The 18708-nt window shown below is 42.2% G+C and overlaps 1 protein-coding gene across 2 annotated transcripts in view; it reads right to left on the reverse strand.

Annotated features, from left to right (window-relative positions):
* Window positions 1-18708, reverse strand: part of slc13a4 (solute carrier family 13 member 4) — a 48531-nt gene that overhangs the window by 17317 nt on the left and 12506 nt on the right. The window contains exons 3-8 of one of the 2 annotated variants that reach the window (XM_060902757.1): window positions 13841-13977; window positions 12779-12954; window positions 11843-11897; window positions 11732-11765; window positions 11555-11629; window positions 9069-9253 (exon numbers count right to left, since the gene is read on the reverse strand). In XM_060902757.1, the coding sequence (XP_060758740.1) occupies window positions 9069-9253; window positions 11555-11629; window positions 11732-11765; window positions 11843-11897; window positions 12779-12954; window positions 13841-13977 (662 nt within the window). The remainder of the gene's footprint in view (window positions 1-9068; window positions 9254-11554; window positions 11630-11731; window positions 11766-11842; window positions 11898-12778; window positions 12955-13840; window positions 13978-18708) is intronic. The other variant, XM_060902756.1, reaches the window with a different exon arrangement.

An 18708-nucleotide genomic window follows, 5' to 3' on the forward strand; every position in this document is an offset into this window, starting at 1 on the left:
TTACAACTCCAATTCCAAAATACAGTGGGGCAAAAAAGTATTTAGTCAGTCACCAATTGTGCAAGTTCTCCCACTTAAAAAAATGAGAGAGGCCTGTAATTTTCATCATAGGTATACATCAACTATGAGAGACAGAATGAGAAAAAAACCCCCAGAAAATCACATTGTCTGATTTTTAAATAATTTATTTGCAAATTATGGTGGAAAATAAGTATTTGGTCAATAACAAAAGTTCATCTCAATACTTTGTTATATACCCTTTGTTGGCAATGACAGAGGTCAAACATTTTCTGTAAGTCTTCACAAGGTTTTCACACACTGTTGCTGGTATTTTGGCCCATTCCTCCATGCAGATCTCCTCTAGAGCAGTGATGTTTTGGGGCTGTCGCTGGGCAACACGGACTTTCAGCTCCCTCCAAAGATTTTCTATGGGGTTGAGATCTGGAGACTGGCTAGGCCACTCCAGGACCTTGAAATGCTTCTTACGAAGCCACTCCTTCGTTGCCCGGGTGGTGTGTTTGGGATCACTGTCATGCTGAAAGACCCAGCCACATTTCATCTTCAATGCCCTTGCTGATGGAAGGAGGTTTTCACTCAAAATCTCACGATACATGGCCCCATTCATTCTTTCCTTTACACGGATCAGTCGTCCTGGTCCCTTTGCAGAAAAACAGCCCCAAAGCATGATGTTTCCACCCCCATGCTTCACAATAGGTATGGTGTTCTTTGGATGCAACTCAGCATTCTTTCTCCTCCAAACACAAGTTGAGTTTTTACCAAAAAGTTCTATTTTGGTTTCATCTGACCATATGACATTCTCCCAATCCTCTTCTGGATCATCCAAATGCTCTCTAGCAAACTTCAGACGGGCTTGGACATGTACTGGCTTAAGCAGGGGGACACGTCTGGCACTGCAGGATTTGAGTCTCTGGTGGCGTAGTGTGTTACTGATGGTCTTTGTTACTTTGGTCCCAGCTCCTTGCAGGTCATTCACTAGGTCCCCCCGTGTGGTTCTGGGATTTTTGCTCACCGTTCTTGTGATCATTTTGACCCCACGGGATGAGATCTTGTGTGAAGCCCCAGATCGAGGGAGATTATCAGTGGTCTTGTATGTCTTCCATTTTCTAATAATTGCTCCTACAGTTGATTTCTTCACACCAAGCTGCTTACCTATTGCAGATTCAGTTTTCCCAGCCTGGTGCAGGTCTACAATTTTGTTTCTGGTGTCCTTTGACAGCTCTTTGGTCTTGGCCATAGTGGAGTTTGGAGTGTGACTGTTTGAGGTTGTGGACAGGTGTCTTTTATACTGATAATGAGTTCAAACAGGTGCCATTAATACAGGTAACGAGTGGAGGACACAGAAGCCTCTTAAAGAAGTTACAGGTCTGTGAGAGCCAGAAATCTTGCTTGTTTGTAGGTGACCAAATACTTATTTTACCAGGGAATTTACCAATTAATTCATTAAAAATCCTACAATATGATTTCCTGGATTCTTTCCCCCCATTCTGTCTCTCATAGTTGAAGTGTACCCATGATGAAAATTACAGGCCTCTCTCATCTTTTTAAGTGGGAGAACTTGCACAATTGGTGGCTAACTAAATACTTTTTTGCCCCACTGTAGTTGGGACACTGTGTAAACTGGTCAGTAAAAACAATGTGAATTTGCAAATCATGGAAAGCCCATTGAAAATAGTACAAAGACAACATATCAAATGTTGAACCTGAGAATTTTTTTAAAATATATGCTCATTTTGAATTTGATGTCAGCAACACGTTTCAAAAAGTTGGGACAGGGGCATGTTTATCACTCTACTTTTAACAACACACTGGAAACATTTGGGAACTGAGGAGACCAATTGCTGTAGTTTTGAAAGAGAAAGGTTATCCCATTCTTGCCCAATATACAATTTCACTTGTTCAACAGGTTAGGGTCTCCTGTGTCGTGTTTTGCATTTCATAATGCACCAAATGTTTTAAGTAGGAGACAGGTCTGGACTGCAGGCAGGCCAGTTTAGCACCCAGACTTACTACAGAGCCATGCAGTTTTAATATATGCAGAATGTGGTTCAGCATTGTCTTGCTGAAATAAACAAGGTCTTACCTTTAAAAAAAAAAAATTCTGGATAGCAGCATATTGCTCCAAAATCTGTAAATCATTCAGCATTAATGGTGCCTTCCCAGATGTGCAAGCTACCCATGTCATGTGCACTGATGCCCCCCATACTATCACAGATGCTGGCTTTTGAACTGTGCGCTGACACTAAGCCAGATGGTTCCACTCTTCTTTAGCCCAGAGGATGCAGTATCCATGATTTGCAAAAATAATTTCAGATTTTGATTCATCAGACCACAGGACTTTCCACTTTGCCATAGTCCATCATAAATAAGCTCAGGCCCAGAGAAGGTAGCGGCGTTTCTGGATATTGTTTATATATCGTTTTAACTTCCATTTGTGGATACAGCAATGAACTGTTTTCACAGATGATGGTTTTCTGAAGTGTTCCTGAGCCCATACAGTGAATTCCACTACAGACACATCTGCTTTTAATGCAGTGTCTCCTGAGGGTCTCACGTTCACGGACATCCGATGCAAGTTTTTGTCCTTGTCCCTTGCATACAGAGATTTCTCTGGATTATCTGAATATTTTCATGATATAATGGACCATAGATCTCCAAATTCTTTGCAATTTTATACTGAGGAATGTTATTCTTAACTTGTTGTGCTGTTTGCCCACACAGTCTTTCACAGGTTACTTCTGAGAGACTCAGCCTCTCTGGGTTGCTCTTTTTATATCCAATCACGTTACTCACCTGTTGCTAATTAACTTTTTTTTTTTGCATTACACAATATTTTCAGTCTTTTGTTGCCCCATCCCAACTTTTCTGAAACATGTTGTGGACAAATTCAAAATTAGCTGTCTTTTTAAAAAAAAATCAGTTTCAACATCTGATATGTTGTCTTTGTAGTATTTTCAGTGAAATACATGCGTTTCCATGATTTGCAAATCTTCACATTCTATTTTACACAGCGTCCCAACTTTTTTGCAATTGGGGTTGTATAAAAATTTAAAATAAGACCGAGGCTAAACAAAGGAGAAAAAATTTAATTAGGTGTCCAAACTTTTGACTGGTAATTAGATATAATTGCCATTTTTACCCCATTGATCATTACCCTGTGGCAGCAGGGGCATGGCCAAGCAGCAGTTTGTGAATGGAGGGCAGAGTCAGGGAAGGTAAGTGCCCAAGTCATTCCACCTGCTGTCAATTAGTGTGTGTGTGTGTGTGTGTGTGTGTGTGTGTGTGTGTGTGTTACAGGGACGGAGCATAAAAAGAAGGGGGAGAGCAGAGAAAAGGAACGCTCCCAACCAGAGTGTATGTGTGTCCGGGAGTGAGTCAGCTGAAAAGCTAGACATATATGAGAAAAATAAAAGTTTGTAAGAACTTCAGTTCCCAGCTGCCGTGCTTCTGTACTCCACCCACATCAGGGATTCACTACAGTGGTGCCAAAACCCGGGCACGAGTACAGAAGGGAACCACCCCATGGAATCCTTGACAATTATGGATCTCGTCCATGCCCTTGCTGCTGCCCAGCAGAACCAGCATCAAGTGCTGACCACCCTCTGGGAGGACCAGGAACAACGCTTTGAAGCCTTGATGCTGGCCCAGCGAGAAGATTGCCAGGCATCTGCTGGCATCGGCAAGGGTGTCCACCCTTTCCACCGTGGACTCCCCGCACGTCACCCTCACGAAGATGGGCCCGCAGGACGAGCCCGAAGCCTTCAACACTCTCTTTGAGCAAGCGGCCCAAACATGGTGGTGGCCAATTGAGCAGCTCGCCTCCTCCCACTCCTAACAGGCGAGGCACAGCTCGTGGTGCAGCAGCTCCCTGCTGACAGCCGGCTCAACCATGCTGACCTCAAGAGGGCCATTTTGCCCGGAACAACATCGCCAATGGCTCCGGAAGCTCCGACTGGAGGAGGTCGGTCGACCATTCGCATTTAGCCAACAACTCTGGGATGCATGCCGGCAGTGGCTGAGGGCGGATGACTGCGATGCCGACCGGATCATCGACCTGGTGGCACTGGAACAGTTCATCTCTCGGCTTCCGGAAGGAACGGCAGAATGGGTCCAGTGTCACCACCCGGCATCGATCCAGTGAGCCATCGAGTTGGCGGAGGACCATCTGGCAGCAGTTCCGATGACAGGCAGACGAGGCAAAAGCGGCTCTCCTCGTTTCTCTTCTCTCCCCCCCCTTTCTCTCTCCCTCTCACCCCATTCCCCCACCGTGGAGGCGGGGGCTGACTCCTCCCGAGCTGGCCCGTCACACCCATGGTGTCCTCCCTTCTCCCTCTTCCATGTCTGTCCCCCCTCAGGTGAGTGACGCCCTTAACACTGGTGCAAAGGGAAAGCCTGGGCCGGTATGCTGGCGCGGCAGGGAGCCGGAGCATCTCCAGAATCAGGGCTCCGCAAGGGAGGTGGAAGCCATGATCTGGATCCCCAATGTGCCAGAGACTGCTCCCGATCGGGCCGGAACATATCACATACCGGTAAGTGTTCAAAGGGAACATGCCAGTTAGTAAATCCTGTGGCCACTCCAAAAATGCCTTTGCGCCCTCTCCCTCTAATCAAGACCGTTTGAGCGAATTGGGATGGATCTCGTCGGGCCATTAGATCGGTCAGCACGAGGGTATCGCTTTATTTTAGTTCTGGTGGACTATGCAACATGGTGGACAGTGCCTCTCCGCAATATCTCAGCACGCAGTATTGCAGAAGCACTCTTCCGCTTTATCTCCCGGGTCAGGAGTAAAGGGATATTGGCAGATATCCCGGAAAGAACAAGGGGATATTGGCAGATCCCCTCGACTCCTCTATCCTGAGAGAAAATGGCCTTTTCCATACCGTTTAGATTACACCAATTTGTCATGCTCCCTTTTGGGTTATTTGGGGCACCCATTATGTTCCAACAGCTTATGGACAGGGTCCTCCACCCTCACACTGCCTACGTGGCCGCATATCTGGATGATATAATCATCTACAGCCATGACTGGCCACAGCACTTGGAACACCTGAGGGTTGTTCTCAAGTCGCTGAGGCAGGCGGGCCTCACAGCTAACCTGAAAAAGTGTGCAATCGGGCAGGTGGAAGTACGGTATCTGGGGTTCCACTTGCGTCATGGGCAGGTGTGTCCCCAAATTAACAAGACTGCAGCGATTGCGGCCTGCCTGAGGCCCAACACCAAAAAGGAGGTGAGATGGTTCCTGGGGCTGGCTAACTGATCTCACTAAAAAGGGGGCTCCAGCTCCGGTCCAGTGGACAGAGCAGTGCCAACAGGCCTTCTCTGAGGTAAAAGCTGCACTGTGTGGGGGGCCACTTTTGCACACCCCTGACTTCTCTCTCCCCCCTTTATTTTGGAGACTGATGCATCGGCCAGAGAGCTGGGGGCTATTTTGTCCCAGGAGGTGGAGGGCAAGGAGCGCCCTGTGCTGTACATCAGCTGTAAACTCTCGATGCGTGAAAGCAAGAACAGCACCATCGAGAAAGAGTGTCTTGCCATCAAGTGGGCGGTCCTCGCCCTCCGATACTACCTGCTGGGGTGCCCTTTCACACTCTGTTTGGACCATGTGTCCCTTCAGTGGCTCCACCGCATGAAGGATGCCAATGCGTGGATCACCCATTTGTATCTCGCCCTCGAGCCATTTAAGTTTGAGGTGGTCCACAGGCCGGGGGCACAGATGGTGGTGGCGGACTTCCTGTCCCATCTGGGGGAGTCAGCTTCAGGCCGGACAGCTCCCCGGCCTGAGTCAGGCAGTGGGGGTATGTGGCAGCGGGGGCGTGGCCAAGCAGCAGTTTGTGAATGGAGGGCGGGGTCAGGAAAGGTAAGTGGCTAAGTCATTCCACCTGCTGTCAATTAATGTGTGTGTCTGTTTGTTTGTTACAGGGATGGAGCATAAAAGGAGGGGGAGAGCAGAGAAAAGGAACGCTCCCGACCAGAGTACGTGTGCACGTGCGCGCACGTGTATGCGTCAGCTGAAAAGCTAGACATATATGAGAAAAATAAAAGTTTGTAAGAACTTCAGTTCCCACCTGCCATGCTTCTGTACTCCACCCACATCAGGGATTCACTACACACCCATACTGAAAACATGTTTAGAGATTTTTGAAAATTAATTAATGATTAAAAACTGAAATCTCTTAATCATAAAAGTATTCAGACCCTTTATTCAATACTTTGTCAAAGCCCCTTTGGCAGCAATTAGAGCTGCAAGCCTTCTTGCGTACATCTCTATAACCTTTGCACATTGGGATAAATTGCCCAAATCCAATTCTTCATGGCCGATCCACTCAAGCTCGGTCAGATTGAATGGAGAACGTCTGTCAACTGCCATGTTCAGGTCTCTTCACAGGTGTTTGATGGGGTTTATGCCTGGGCTTTGGCTGGGCCACTCAAGGACATTCAGTCCTGAAGTCGCTATAGTGTAGCTTAGGGTAACTGAAAGGTGAACAGTCATCCAGTCTCAGGTTCTATGGGCTCTGGAGGAGGTTTTCTTCAAAAAGATATTCATGTATTTGGCTGCATTCCTCCATCGTCCATCAATTTCCTCCCCATCCCTGCTGGCAAGAAGTACCCCATAACATTATGCTGCCACCGTGTTTCACTATAGGAATGGTATTAGCCAGGTGATGTGCAGCACCTGGTTTTTTGTGGGGGTTTTTTGGTCGTTTTAAATCAGATCTAGTGCTTGGTGTTCTGGCCAGAGAGGACAATTTTCATCTCATCAGACCAGAGAATCTTTTTTGATATGTTGCCAGTGAAGTCCTTTATGCTGTCATACACCTTTTACTCAACAGTCACTACGTTTACATGCACATAGAGAGAATCAAATTTCTGCCGTTGCTCGACTGAAATCGAAGTTCAAAATGCCATGTATACACCTTAATTCGGCTGAAATTGAACCGAACTTGATTTCTCGGAATCGAGCTACACGACCTAGTTTATGCGATTTCTGCCGAGCTATTTTGTGCATGTATACCCTATCGAGCTAGTTGTCGAGCTACTTCCGGAAGTGACGAGACCACAAGCGGGAAACACAACAGCCTCGGTCGGCATGACAACGAATCATGACAACGGCATGAATCTTTTCTTTTTGTGGCATTGTTTGCACTGTTAAAATTTAGCTCACTTACTGTATCACCAAATACATCTGTACAGCTGTTGCATAGCTGTGAATTGTGTACATAAACAAGTCATTGTATTTGTGTGTATATATGTCCAACATCTGAAGAATGTCAATAAAAACAAAACAACTGAACTTTTTGTGTGTTTATTAAGACATAAGTTAAATTGTAAGCAAAAAAATAATAATTTTTTGTAAGCAAAAAATGGACTTTAGAAAAATATTATTGTGCAAAATAAGTTGTCTTACAAAACAGTGGTCTGCGCCGGACAGTTTGTAGCCATAGTCTGTTAGAGCAAGCCTAACAGCTTGAACACGGAACTGCTAGTGTTGCCAGATTAGGTGTTTTAAGTGCATTTTAGCGGATTTGAACATGTTTTGGGCTGGGATACGTCAGCAGTATCTGGCAACACTATAGCTCTTCTTCATGACGACAACCGGAAGTGTACCAACACGATGGGGCGTGTAGCGCCACATGTGGCTCGGGTGCACAATGCACCTTGCACAATAGCCCAATTTCACTTGTGCATGTAGGATTGGATTTCTCTGGCACCCCTGCTGGGACCCTTTGCTCGATTACCAACAGCAGCTCGATTTGGACGTGCATGTAAACGTAGTCAGTGACTTCCATCTTGCCACTCTTCCATGAAGGCCTGATTTGTGCAGTGCTGCAGAAATGGTTGTCCATCCAACAGAGCTCTTTCAGAATGACTATTGGCTTCTTTCTTATCTCTCTGACCAAGGCCTTTCTTTTGTGGATGCCCAATTTGGCTGTGCCAAGGTTCTTTCATTTCAAATTTGAGGTCACGGTGGTCCTGGGAACACTCAAATATCCTTTTTAATTAGATTTTCATATCCTTGTCATGATCTATGCCTTGCCACAATTTGAATGTGGAGATTCACAGACCTTGGACTTAATGGCTTGTTTTTTCTCCTGACAATGCAGTGTAAATTGGTGGGCTCTTGGTGTGCCTTTCCAAACCATGTCTAAATCAATTCAAATTGTAACAGGTGGGCTCCAAATACATTCTAGACACCTCTCAAGAAGTTCAGTCAAACAGGATGCACCTGACCATAAACTGGAGTGGGTCTTCATACTTTTGCAAACAAGATAGTTTCAGTTTGATTCTTAATTACTTTTCAAAAAGTCTCCAAAAACATGTTTTCACTTCATCATTACAGGTAGATTGATGGGTAAAAATTGCAAATCATACCCATTCAAAAATCCACAACACAATTAAGTGTGCAAAAAGTAAATGGGTGTGAATACATTTTGAATCTGCTGTATATACACTACATCACTTTGGTCAAGGGACATTTATAAAGATGTGCTCTATAAAGCTATAAAAAATTTTATATTTTGACAATAGCAAGCTTGTGGAACTGATAAGCATGTGGTCTGTAAGGAAACCAACACTAAAGAAACCATTAGGCTAACACTAAATACAGTATTCTCATGATTTACTGTGGATCAGCAGAACTTGTATTCCGACTGTACAAGTTGTAAAAGACTGAACAACATTACGCAACAAACAACTAAAAATCAAAAGGTTATCATTTCATAGCAAATTATCACTTTATTAAGCTAATAAACACTGAAAGCAACTGTGGCCTTCTGAATCTATGAGCTCTTATTTGTTTGTGTTCTACATCTGATTAACAGCATTCATGTGGGCCAAAACAGGTTTTAACTCAATAATTTGCTCATTTTTACTATTACATAGTGAGTGTATGGCAGAGTACAACAGACCTTTGCACTACAATCAATTCACATCAAAAGGCTGTTTATTTCCTGGGAAAGGCTTGATGTGATTGTGTATGCTCTTACACAAATCCTTAAAACTCTGGATTCTGATTCAGGAACATTAACATCATTCACAAGAGATGACTTACTTGTTGAACTGCTCTGCAAAGATGAGATTGGTGGAGGTACCAGTGATTGTGATGAGGCCGCCAATGGTAGCTGCATATGTGATGCTCAGAGACAGACACTTGCAGATCATGTGGTCCCTCTTGGTTGGGTACATGGAATCCCTCCGGATTTTGGGTTTCTTTGGCACAGGAACATCAATTGAAACCTGCTGAGTCCAAACAATTAGTGCTGATACAAGGCTGAATGTTTCAGTGAAGATATCCATCAGCTTGTGAAGATATCTACCTCATCTTAACAGCTGCTAGTTTGTTTATACTGCTTATTTCATGTTTACCTGCTATACCTCAAGTGCCCTTGACTGTTTGGTTATTTGAACCAATTTGTGTGTGTGTGTGTGTGTATATATATATATATATATATATATATATATATATATATATATATATATGTGACCCCTCACCGAATCCAGGGACACATGTCGGCCGAAACGAATCCGAGATAATCGCAAAAGAAGCATTTTTTTTTTCAAAATTTGTGATTTTTGTTTTTTTCCATCATGTGCAAGTTGAGATCTTGAAGAATGCAATCAGTATTTCAGATAATAGATTGTTTTGTTGGAAAAGCATACATTTTTTGTTGCAAATTGTCTCGTTTTTGTCAGGACTGTAGCCTGCTGGGTGTGGGTAAATTACCATATGGGCCATTCACATGATGATTTAGGTCTTTTTTTTTTTTTTCGTGAATCAGCTGCATGATGCGAGTTGAGCTCGTGGCTACTTAACCTGCATACAGGCATGTAATTTCACTATGGAATGAGGAAGCTAAACAGCGCGCAGAGGAGCTGAAACACGGTATTTACATCAGAGATAACCATTTCTAGCAAAAAAAAAAAAAAAACGCAACCTCGTTTTCCAGATTGAATGGAATACTTGAATGATCGGATGATACACAGACCGTTCTAGGATTACATTCCATTGGAGGCATTGGTGTGTGCAAGGCGCCGTTTCTCTTTCTGATGGGGTGAGTTTATTAATCTAAGGCTGTGTGGTTATTTTTGCATGTAACGGAGAGTGTTGTGGTTTGGTTAAGCCTAGGTCACAACCGGACGTACGATTTTTTGGCCGTGCGATCTTTGGCGTTTCCCAAATCACTGCGGTTTTTTTTTGTTCACGGAGAAAGACGCGCGTTGGCCGTAAGTTTGTCTTACAACCTGAAAAAAATGCAAGCGCCCGTAGAGTTTGTTTGACATGACAAAGAACCTCTGCGGCCGGTCTGCGACCAGCCTGTGGCTCGAAAATCAGCACATCACATGCGCGCTCTCGTGCTTTTCACACGCGCGCTCTCGTGCGTTTCATGCGCGCTCTCCGTGCGTTTCTTGCGTTTTTTGCATGTAGACCGGCCATAGGAGCACGTACGGCCGGTTGTGACCGAGGCTTTACATGAAACTAGTGTTGTGTTAGTTGTGTCATCATTGTGCTATCTTTCTTTCTTACGGTGTGAGTAATTTTTCAACCACAAAACGTTAAAGTATACTTTAGGACTTATTTTTGTGCTTCATAATTGTTTTGGGCATACTTTGCATGGAAGGAAAATTGACATGGTGATCTTTGTTTACATGAAAGTAGCATTGTGCTAGCTAGTAGGGGGTAGGGCTTTCCTTAATATCATGCAGATGAGCACCATTATGTGCCCGCCCTACACCCAGGAGTAGCTGAGATGGAAAACTTTGAGGGCGATTTTCTCCCTTTTCTGTTTTAAGAAGTATACACTTTCAAAAGGCCACACATTCTTCAAATATTGTCAGATCTCCACATGGAAGGCATCATTGGAAAGCTTAGAAACTGTACTTTCTGAATCTGTCAATAACTCAAAATGCCTCCGGGCCGATATGTGTCCCTGGATTCTGTGATCTGACACACACACACACACATATATAGTGTTTAGTCTACGTCTTGTTTATATTGTCTGAGTGTTTAGTCTGTGTGTAGTTCTTATCTAGTGTTTACACTGTTTATATTGTCTGAGTGTTTAGTCTATGTCTTGTTCTTATCTAGTGTTTATACTGTTTATTTATACTGTTTATATTGTTTGAGTGTTTAGTCTATGTCTAGTTCCTATCTGGAGTGTTTATACTGTTTATATTGTTTGTTTGTTTTTCAATTATTCTATTTTTATTTATTGCATTGCCTGTTTGCACCGTGGGTCAGAGAGGACTGATATTTCATCTGTGCTGTATGTCGAGCATGTATAGCATATTTGACAATAAAGTTGACTTGACTTGTTTTGAAATCAAGTTATAATCTTGAAGTGATTTCAGCACTCAGAGGCTTCATCAATTGTGAGAAATTCTGGTATTTGTGTCACACCTAAACTCACAACACTGGGGTCTGTAGGTTTGAATTGTGAAAGTAGCAGAGTTTAAATTTCAGATCAGCATTGTAATCTCATCCCTTTCACTTGCTGCAAGTTACTGTAAGATTGCAGCCTCATGTGCTGAACTTCTTACCTCAGGGAGATATCCATTAGTCTGCTTTGGAAAGTGTGTTCCCTGAACTGGCTTCAATGCAACACCATTAGCTTCCTGTGGGGCAAAAAAGGGGATTTTTAATTAAAAAAATAAAAAAAAAAAAAGTTTTTTAAAGCGTGCAACATCTGGCATTATGGTTAAGATGATGTGTCTTACCTCAGCAACTGTGCAAAGCTCTAGTTTTTCACAACTGTGGAAATAAACACAAAGAAGAAAAGTTAGAATAAAAAGGCTTGTTGAGGGAGCTGATAAGCTACATTTCCCTACCTGTTTTTGCAGTCTGAAAGCTCAAGGTGGTTCTTTCTCCGGTTCCTCTCTTTATCTGCAAAAAAGTGAGTTATATTTTTATATGGGGTGGCACGGTGGTGTAGTGGTTAGTGCTGTCGCCTCACAGCAAGAAGGTCCGGGTTCGAGCCCCGTGGCCGGTGAGGGCCTTTCTGTGTGGAGTTTGCATGTTCTCCCCGTGTCCGCGTGGGTTTCCTCCGGGTGCTCTGGTTTCCCCCACAGTCCAAAGACATGCAGGTTAGGTTAACTGGTGACTCTAAATTGACCGTAGGTGTGAGTGTGAATGGTTGTCTGTGTCTATGTGTCAGCCCTGTGATGACCTGGCGACTTATCCAGGGTGTACCCTGCCTTTCGCCCGTAGTCAGCTGGGATAGGCTCCAGCTTGCCTGCGACCCTGTAGAAGGATAAAGCGGCTAGAGATGATGAGATGAGATGGGACGGTACGGTGGTGTAGTGGTTAGCGCTGTTGCCTCACAGCAAGAAGGTCCGGGTTCGAGCCCCATGGCCGGCGAGGGCCTTTCTGTGCGGAGTTCGCATGTTCTCCCCGTGTCCGTGTGGGTTTCCTCCGGGTGCTCCGGTTTCCCCCACAGTCCAAAGACATGCAGGTTAGGGTAACTGGTGACTCTAAATTGACCGTGAGTGTGAATGGTTGTCTGTGTCTATGTGTCAGCCCTGTGATGACCTGGCGACTTGTCCAGGGTGTACCCCGCCTTTCGCCCGTAGTCAGCTGGGATAGGCTCCAGCTTGCCTGCGACCCTGTAGAACAGGATAAAGCGGCTAGAGAGAATGAGATGAGATATTTTTATATGGCTTATTTTGGCTAAACATTGCATAAAACATTGCAGACTAATATAACTTACATTACAGTGAAGCATTTTATAATACGTTTTGTGTGTAGAGGACCTTTTTTTTTTTTACCGTTTTCATCCTCCTGTGTCTCCACAGTATCGGAGTCATCGTGAGAATCGGCAATGCCAGTGTAGATGAGCTGCTGCAGTACGGCTTCAGCAATAGGCATCACCATGGCTGTAGTGGAGGTGTTACTCAGCCACATTGACAGGAAAACGGTGCAGCACATGAATCCTAACACCAGCCTGCAACACATCCACCCAACACAAGCTTAAAAAACAAACAAACACCACATCAACTCCAACTGTCTGTGGACATCTAACCAAAACCACAAACACTTCAGCATCAAAACACGTCAGCTAACACCAACCTGACCACCTGCACAGTATATTTACTGACCACAAAAGGCCAAGTCAAGTGAAAAAACACTATGGCCAAAAGTTTGTGGACACCTGACTCTCTTATCCGTATACAGTGCTTTCCACTAGATTTTGGGGCATGACTGTGGAGTTTTTGGAAGTTTGAGGAAGAACCATATATATATATATATATATATATATATATATATATATGTATGTGTGTTTAATGGTCAGGTGTCCACATACAAGTGTTTGTGTTTAAAAGTGTCAAGCTGTAATACTATCCAACAATTTATGCTAACTGCAGTTCTCACCAAACCACAGGTGATGGTCAGGACAGCATCAGGTATAAATCACAGCCAGACATCAGGATTTCTTTGCGGTATGACAAATGGATAAGTTTTTTTTTTGTGTGTGCGCCCAGTGCAATTTCAGAAGTTTGTTACAATTGTCTGCTGTTTAGAGGTAAGATGCTTAATGTTTCAATCACTTTGACCACAAGACCAGGAAACACAGAAAGTTCCATAAACTTTAGTAATGTTTAATAAGATGTTAAACATCATAACTATTTTTTAAACTTATCCAGGATACACCAATTCCAGTAAACTCCCAGGTTTCCTCTTATCAAGAACAGTCCTAATAAGTCCTAATCTAATAAGAAACTTGAATGATATAGCACATAATTCACAGATTTCAAATGATCTGTGAATCAACATTGATTACACAGAAAAGTAATCTTTTCTGTCTGTAAAACGGTGCAGGTGGGACGTACATTCCAGGTTTGGCTCCTGCTATCATAACCATGCGCAGGGCAATGCGCTTGTGCAGGTTCCATTTTTCTATAGAAGCAGCGAGGCAGATAACGCCCATCAGCAGGAGCGTCGTGTCCTTAAAGTACTCTGAGGCTACCTGAAAACATCAGCACACAAATGCTTGTATTAGAGAGTAAGAAAGAAAAATAAATACATTTATATATATTACACACAGGGCAGCATGGTGGTGTAGCGGTTAGCACTGTCACCTCACAGCAAGAAGGTCCTGGGTTCGAGCCCCGCGGCCGACAAGGGCCTTTCTGTGTGGAGTTTTGCATGTTCTCCCCGTGTCTGCGTGGGTTTCCTCCGGGTGCTCTGGTTTCCCCCACAGTCCAAAGACATGCAGGTTAGGTTAATTGGTGGCTCTAAATTGACTGTAGGTGTGAGTGTGAATGGTTGTTTGTCTCTGTGTCAGCCCTGCGATGACCTGGAGACTTGTCCAGGGTGTACCCCGCCTCTCGCCCATAGTCAGCTGGGATAGGCTCCAGCTTGCCTGCGACCTTGTAGAACAGGATAAGCAGCTACAGGTAATGGATGGATGGATGGATATTACACACACAAAATTTGGTACCTTGATGTGAAGGAGTTTAATCCAAACATTTTTACAAATATTAAAAGGTTGTGATTATAATCAAATTTTGCACCATCATTAAGGCAAAAGGGTTCAAGTTTGCTACCAAGGCTGGTATATGTATTTAAATTGTGATGATTTAAAGCCACTGTAAAAAAATTACAGCAAAATAAACTTATTTTACAGGATTGTATTAAAGATGATTCTGGAATTAAAGCAGTGCATTGGTTTACAGTAAAATACCAGGAAATGCAATGCATGGTGAGATAACCAACGTTTTTGACAGAGGTGAGAAGGGTTGAAATTTCCCCATTTTTATATTGCGGCGTTAGGCGAAAATAACCCTGTACAGTAGGAGTTTAACTTTAGTTGCAAGTAGAAACTGAAGTTTATCTTTAACTGGGAGATAATTCAGTGGTTGAATCAATGCAAGCTAGTCGAGTGTGTTATGGTGTCTCATTGGTTAAAGTTTCGAGTTACAGATCAGAAGGTCATGTGTTCAAACGTCCATGGTCGATTCCTTGAGCAAAGCCATTAACCTCCTACTCAGTTGTATCCAAGTTTTTAAAAAGCATCGGCCAAATGAATAAATGTACTGGATTATGTGTCATTTTACACAATATGACAATACTTTACTGAAAATATAATTTACAGTTATTTACTTTACATTTAAATTACTTTACTGGCAATCTGCTGCCAATGAATTACTGTAAATTTTATAATAAAATGTTTTACACTGTATGTCAATAAAAGTGCATGTATTCATTACTGAATGTAGTAGTAGTGATAATGTACACAGTACATTATCACACAGTGTATGTACACAGTGTATGTACATACTGTGTACAATGTACACAGTATGTACATTACCAATTATCAAATAAAAATTTAAGTAACTGTATTTGGTTTGGTCATTTTGTCCATGTTCTTTCATCACCCCTCACCCTAATCCTCACAGTGACCTATGACCAGAGTCTCACAGCACAGGCCTTGTATATGCCTCTTCTACACACCACTCCTGCATATGCATGACAGCATAGCATGGTGATCTTGCGTAAAAAGGTTGCTTTGTCAGGTTTGTCAATGGGATTTAGTCACATGAGTCAGCATTGTGGTTTACATATGCAAGACATCCGGGTTTCATTTATGTTCTATCACAGAGAGGCTCAAATAACTAACAGACAAGTGGGGTGAAGGCTTTATCCCCATTGTACTGAGTATCCATAATGTATTCATTGTGAAGTCTTTGAATCCACAGTATGTTGTGTTCAAAGAATATATTTGTAAACCAAAGGGTTGTTGGAAAATAAACCATCAGCAGGGAAAAAAAAAAAATCCCTTTCACAAGAGTTTGAGGTTTGTTTGCTGCAATGCACTAATCATGGTATGGTTTTTAGATGTAGCACAGTAAAGTTCAAAAGTCTAAGTCTACTACTTATTTTTATCTAATCACTTACTACTTTTGGTCAATTTACTTTTTTTTATTAACTTTGGAAAAATTTCCCATGCATTTTCGTGTTTTGAGAAACAAGCAATTGTCTCAACAGCATTTTAAAGATATTTTCACAGGTCCCTGTAACCCATTAAACACTGCAGACAACATGAGGAAGAAACCTTGAGAGGAACCAGGCTCAAAAGGGAACCCATCTTTATTTGGATCATAACAGATAGCGTGATTAGAAACAACTTGCTTCTATAACTGTGTCCTATATAGTCAAAAAGTACAATTGTGTAACCAGGAAATTCATTAGAATTTTAGCATGAACTATGTTTTGTTGACGTTATCGACTGTTTATTGATGGAGACTTGAGTGCAAAACTGTTCATGACAACTGCAGTCCAAAAGTTATCATCATGTCAATGGTAGTCTGAAGCAGTCTTACCTTGAATGCATCTTGAAGATGTGTTTTGGTACCATTAGTACTTTAACAAATGGGTGACTTGCTCAACCTATATGCCTATGTCCATCTAAGGCACAAAAGCAACAGCAGACCCATACTTGCACTATACAGTATATTATTGTAAAATCATCAGCAATGACAATAAACAGAACAATGCCACTGTCTAGAGAAAGAAGTCCAATATTAACTGCACATTTCTTCTTAGTCCTCTTATTAAAATTTTCTGATTACACTGAAAGAACTTCATTTTCCATTTATCTATGTATCCAAGAGTCAAAATATCATTATCCAACGTACTTTAAAGATTTCAAGCATGAAAAGATACACTTTTCTTCTATAACTGTGTCCTATATAGTCAAAAAGTACAATTGTGTAACCAGGAAATTCATTAGAATTTTAGCATGAACTATGTTTTGTTGATGTTATCGACTGTTTATTGATGGAGATTTGAGTGCAAAACTGTTCATGACAACTGCAGTCCAAAAGTTATCATCATGTCAATGGTAATCCGAAGCAGTCTTACCTTGAATGCATCTTGAAGATGTGTTTTGGTACCATTTCTAATATGGCCAAGAAATGACTCACTAGTGCTTCTTTTACTTATACAGGTGTACTCAGCAGTATATCTGTGATCTGATGCTGAGAGAATTTAACAAAAGGTCGAGAGCACATGGCTGAGACCCCACAGTGAAGGACCATTGCGCAAGTTCGTCTGACCATCTGACTGTCTCTTTCTCTGTCTTTCTGAAATTCTAATATGCAGTGCCTCCAGAAAGTATTCACCCCTTGCACTCCCAGTTATTTCTCTTTCAGCTCTAACACATCATCACATTTAAGTATATGACTTTTTTTTTCTCCTGCTCCTTTTTTGCAGTTACTCTCTACAGGTATCATATTGACTAAAATAATTTTCATATTTATATATTAAAAAAACTGTTTAACTGATATTCACCCCCTCAAGTGTGACTTGTCCTTTAGCAGCAATTACAGATTTTAGATGTCTTGGGTTGTATCTCTCTGCATATTTTGATTTTGGCATTTTCTTCCATTCCTCAATCCAGATTTTCCCATCTTTGCCAAATTAGATGGAGAAAGGTTGGTGAACAGCAATTTTCAGCCATGACACAGATTTTCAATTGGATTTAAAGGTGTGAAAAATAAACACTGGCTATAAATATTATACATTTTGCCTACCCTGAATTGTCACATTGTGTTGCATAAAGCAGTGCTTTAAAATTATTTTGTATTCCTGCTCACTCAAGGGTGCAGCTATACTGCCATTTTGTAGGCGGTGTCTGACATAGTATCGTTGATTGGTTTCCTGCATCTTGATTGGCTTGGTGCTCTACATCACATTTCCGTGATGTCGTCGGCTATACAAAACATTGTTGAAAAATAGCGATGTGCAAAGCCGTTGCAAAATAAATGTGATAAGGGAAATATTTTTCTTGTGTTCCATTACCAACAACTGAGCAATGTAAACAACTTTCTAAACAGTGGCTACACAACTTAAGAACAAGTCACACTTTCACTCTCCTTTGGTAGAAATTTTGTTGTTTGCAAGAACCATTTTGAGCCCAATTGCTTTGAAAGGAATCTATAGGTCTAGTGCTTAGGCTACACAGGTTGCGTTAAACTCAAACCCAATGCTGTGCCAACAATATTCCAATGCCATCCACAGAAAAGGGATTCAGGCCATCTAAGCTGATTAACTAGAATAGACATTCAAAGCTTGTTTTATTTATATATAATTTTTTTAAATTTAATATATAGACAAGTTTCACTGGGAAAATACACCACTCGTATTTTTCCGTATGTCCTACATCCAGCACACAGAGAACCAAAACCATGTCATAAATCTCTCAATGTCATTCGTGAGGAAATCAATGAATTGTTTTGATAAATTTGGGTACTTTTTTTGTTTGTGAATGTGTCTATATAATATGAAAATCACATGTTGGCTTGAAGATATGAAGTTCATCTTCTCATGTTAAAAAACTCCCATTCTGGGGCGTCGTGGCTTAGGTGGCTAAGGCACCATACCATAAATCCGGGGACCCAGGTTCGATTCTGACCTGAGGTCATTTCCTGATCCCTCCTCGTCTCTCTCTCCCACTCATTTCCTGTCCTGTCTCTACACTTTCCTATCCAATAAAGGTGAAAAAAGCCCCCCCCCCCCAAAAAAAAATATCTAATAAAAAAAAACCTCGCGTTTTGTATATGAAATACATCACGGATCTGAGTGACATATATAACAGTTATTCCATGAAATCGAGTTGTACATGAGCTGATAGCCGATGACACGCATAGCACTGAGTAGGCTATAAGCCATGTACGATGAGATTGAGTGGAATAAC

Source organism: Neoarius graeffei, chromosome 21 (genome assembly GCF_027579695.1).
Source record: "Neoarius graeffei isolate fNeoGra1 chromosome 21, fNeoGra1.pri, whole genome shotgun sequence".
Classification (NCBI taxonomy): Eukaryota; Metazoa; Chordata; class Actinopteri; order Siluriformes; family Ariidae; genus Neoarius; species Neoarius graeffei.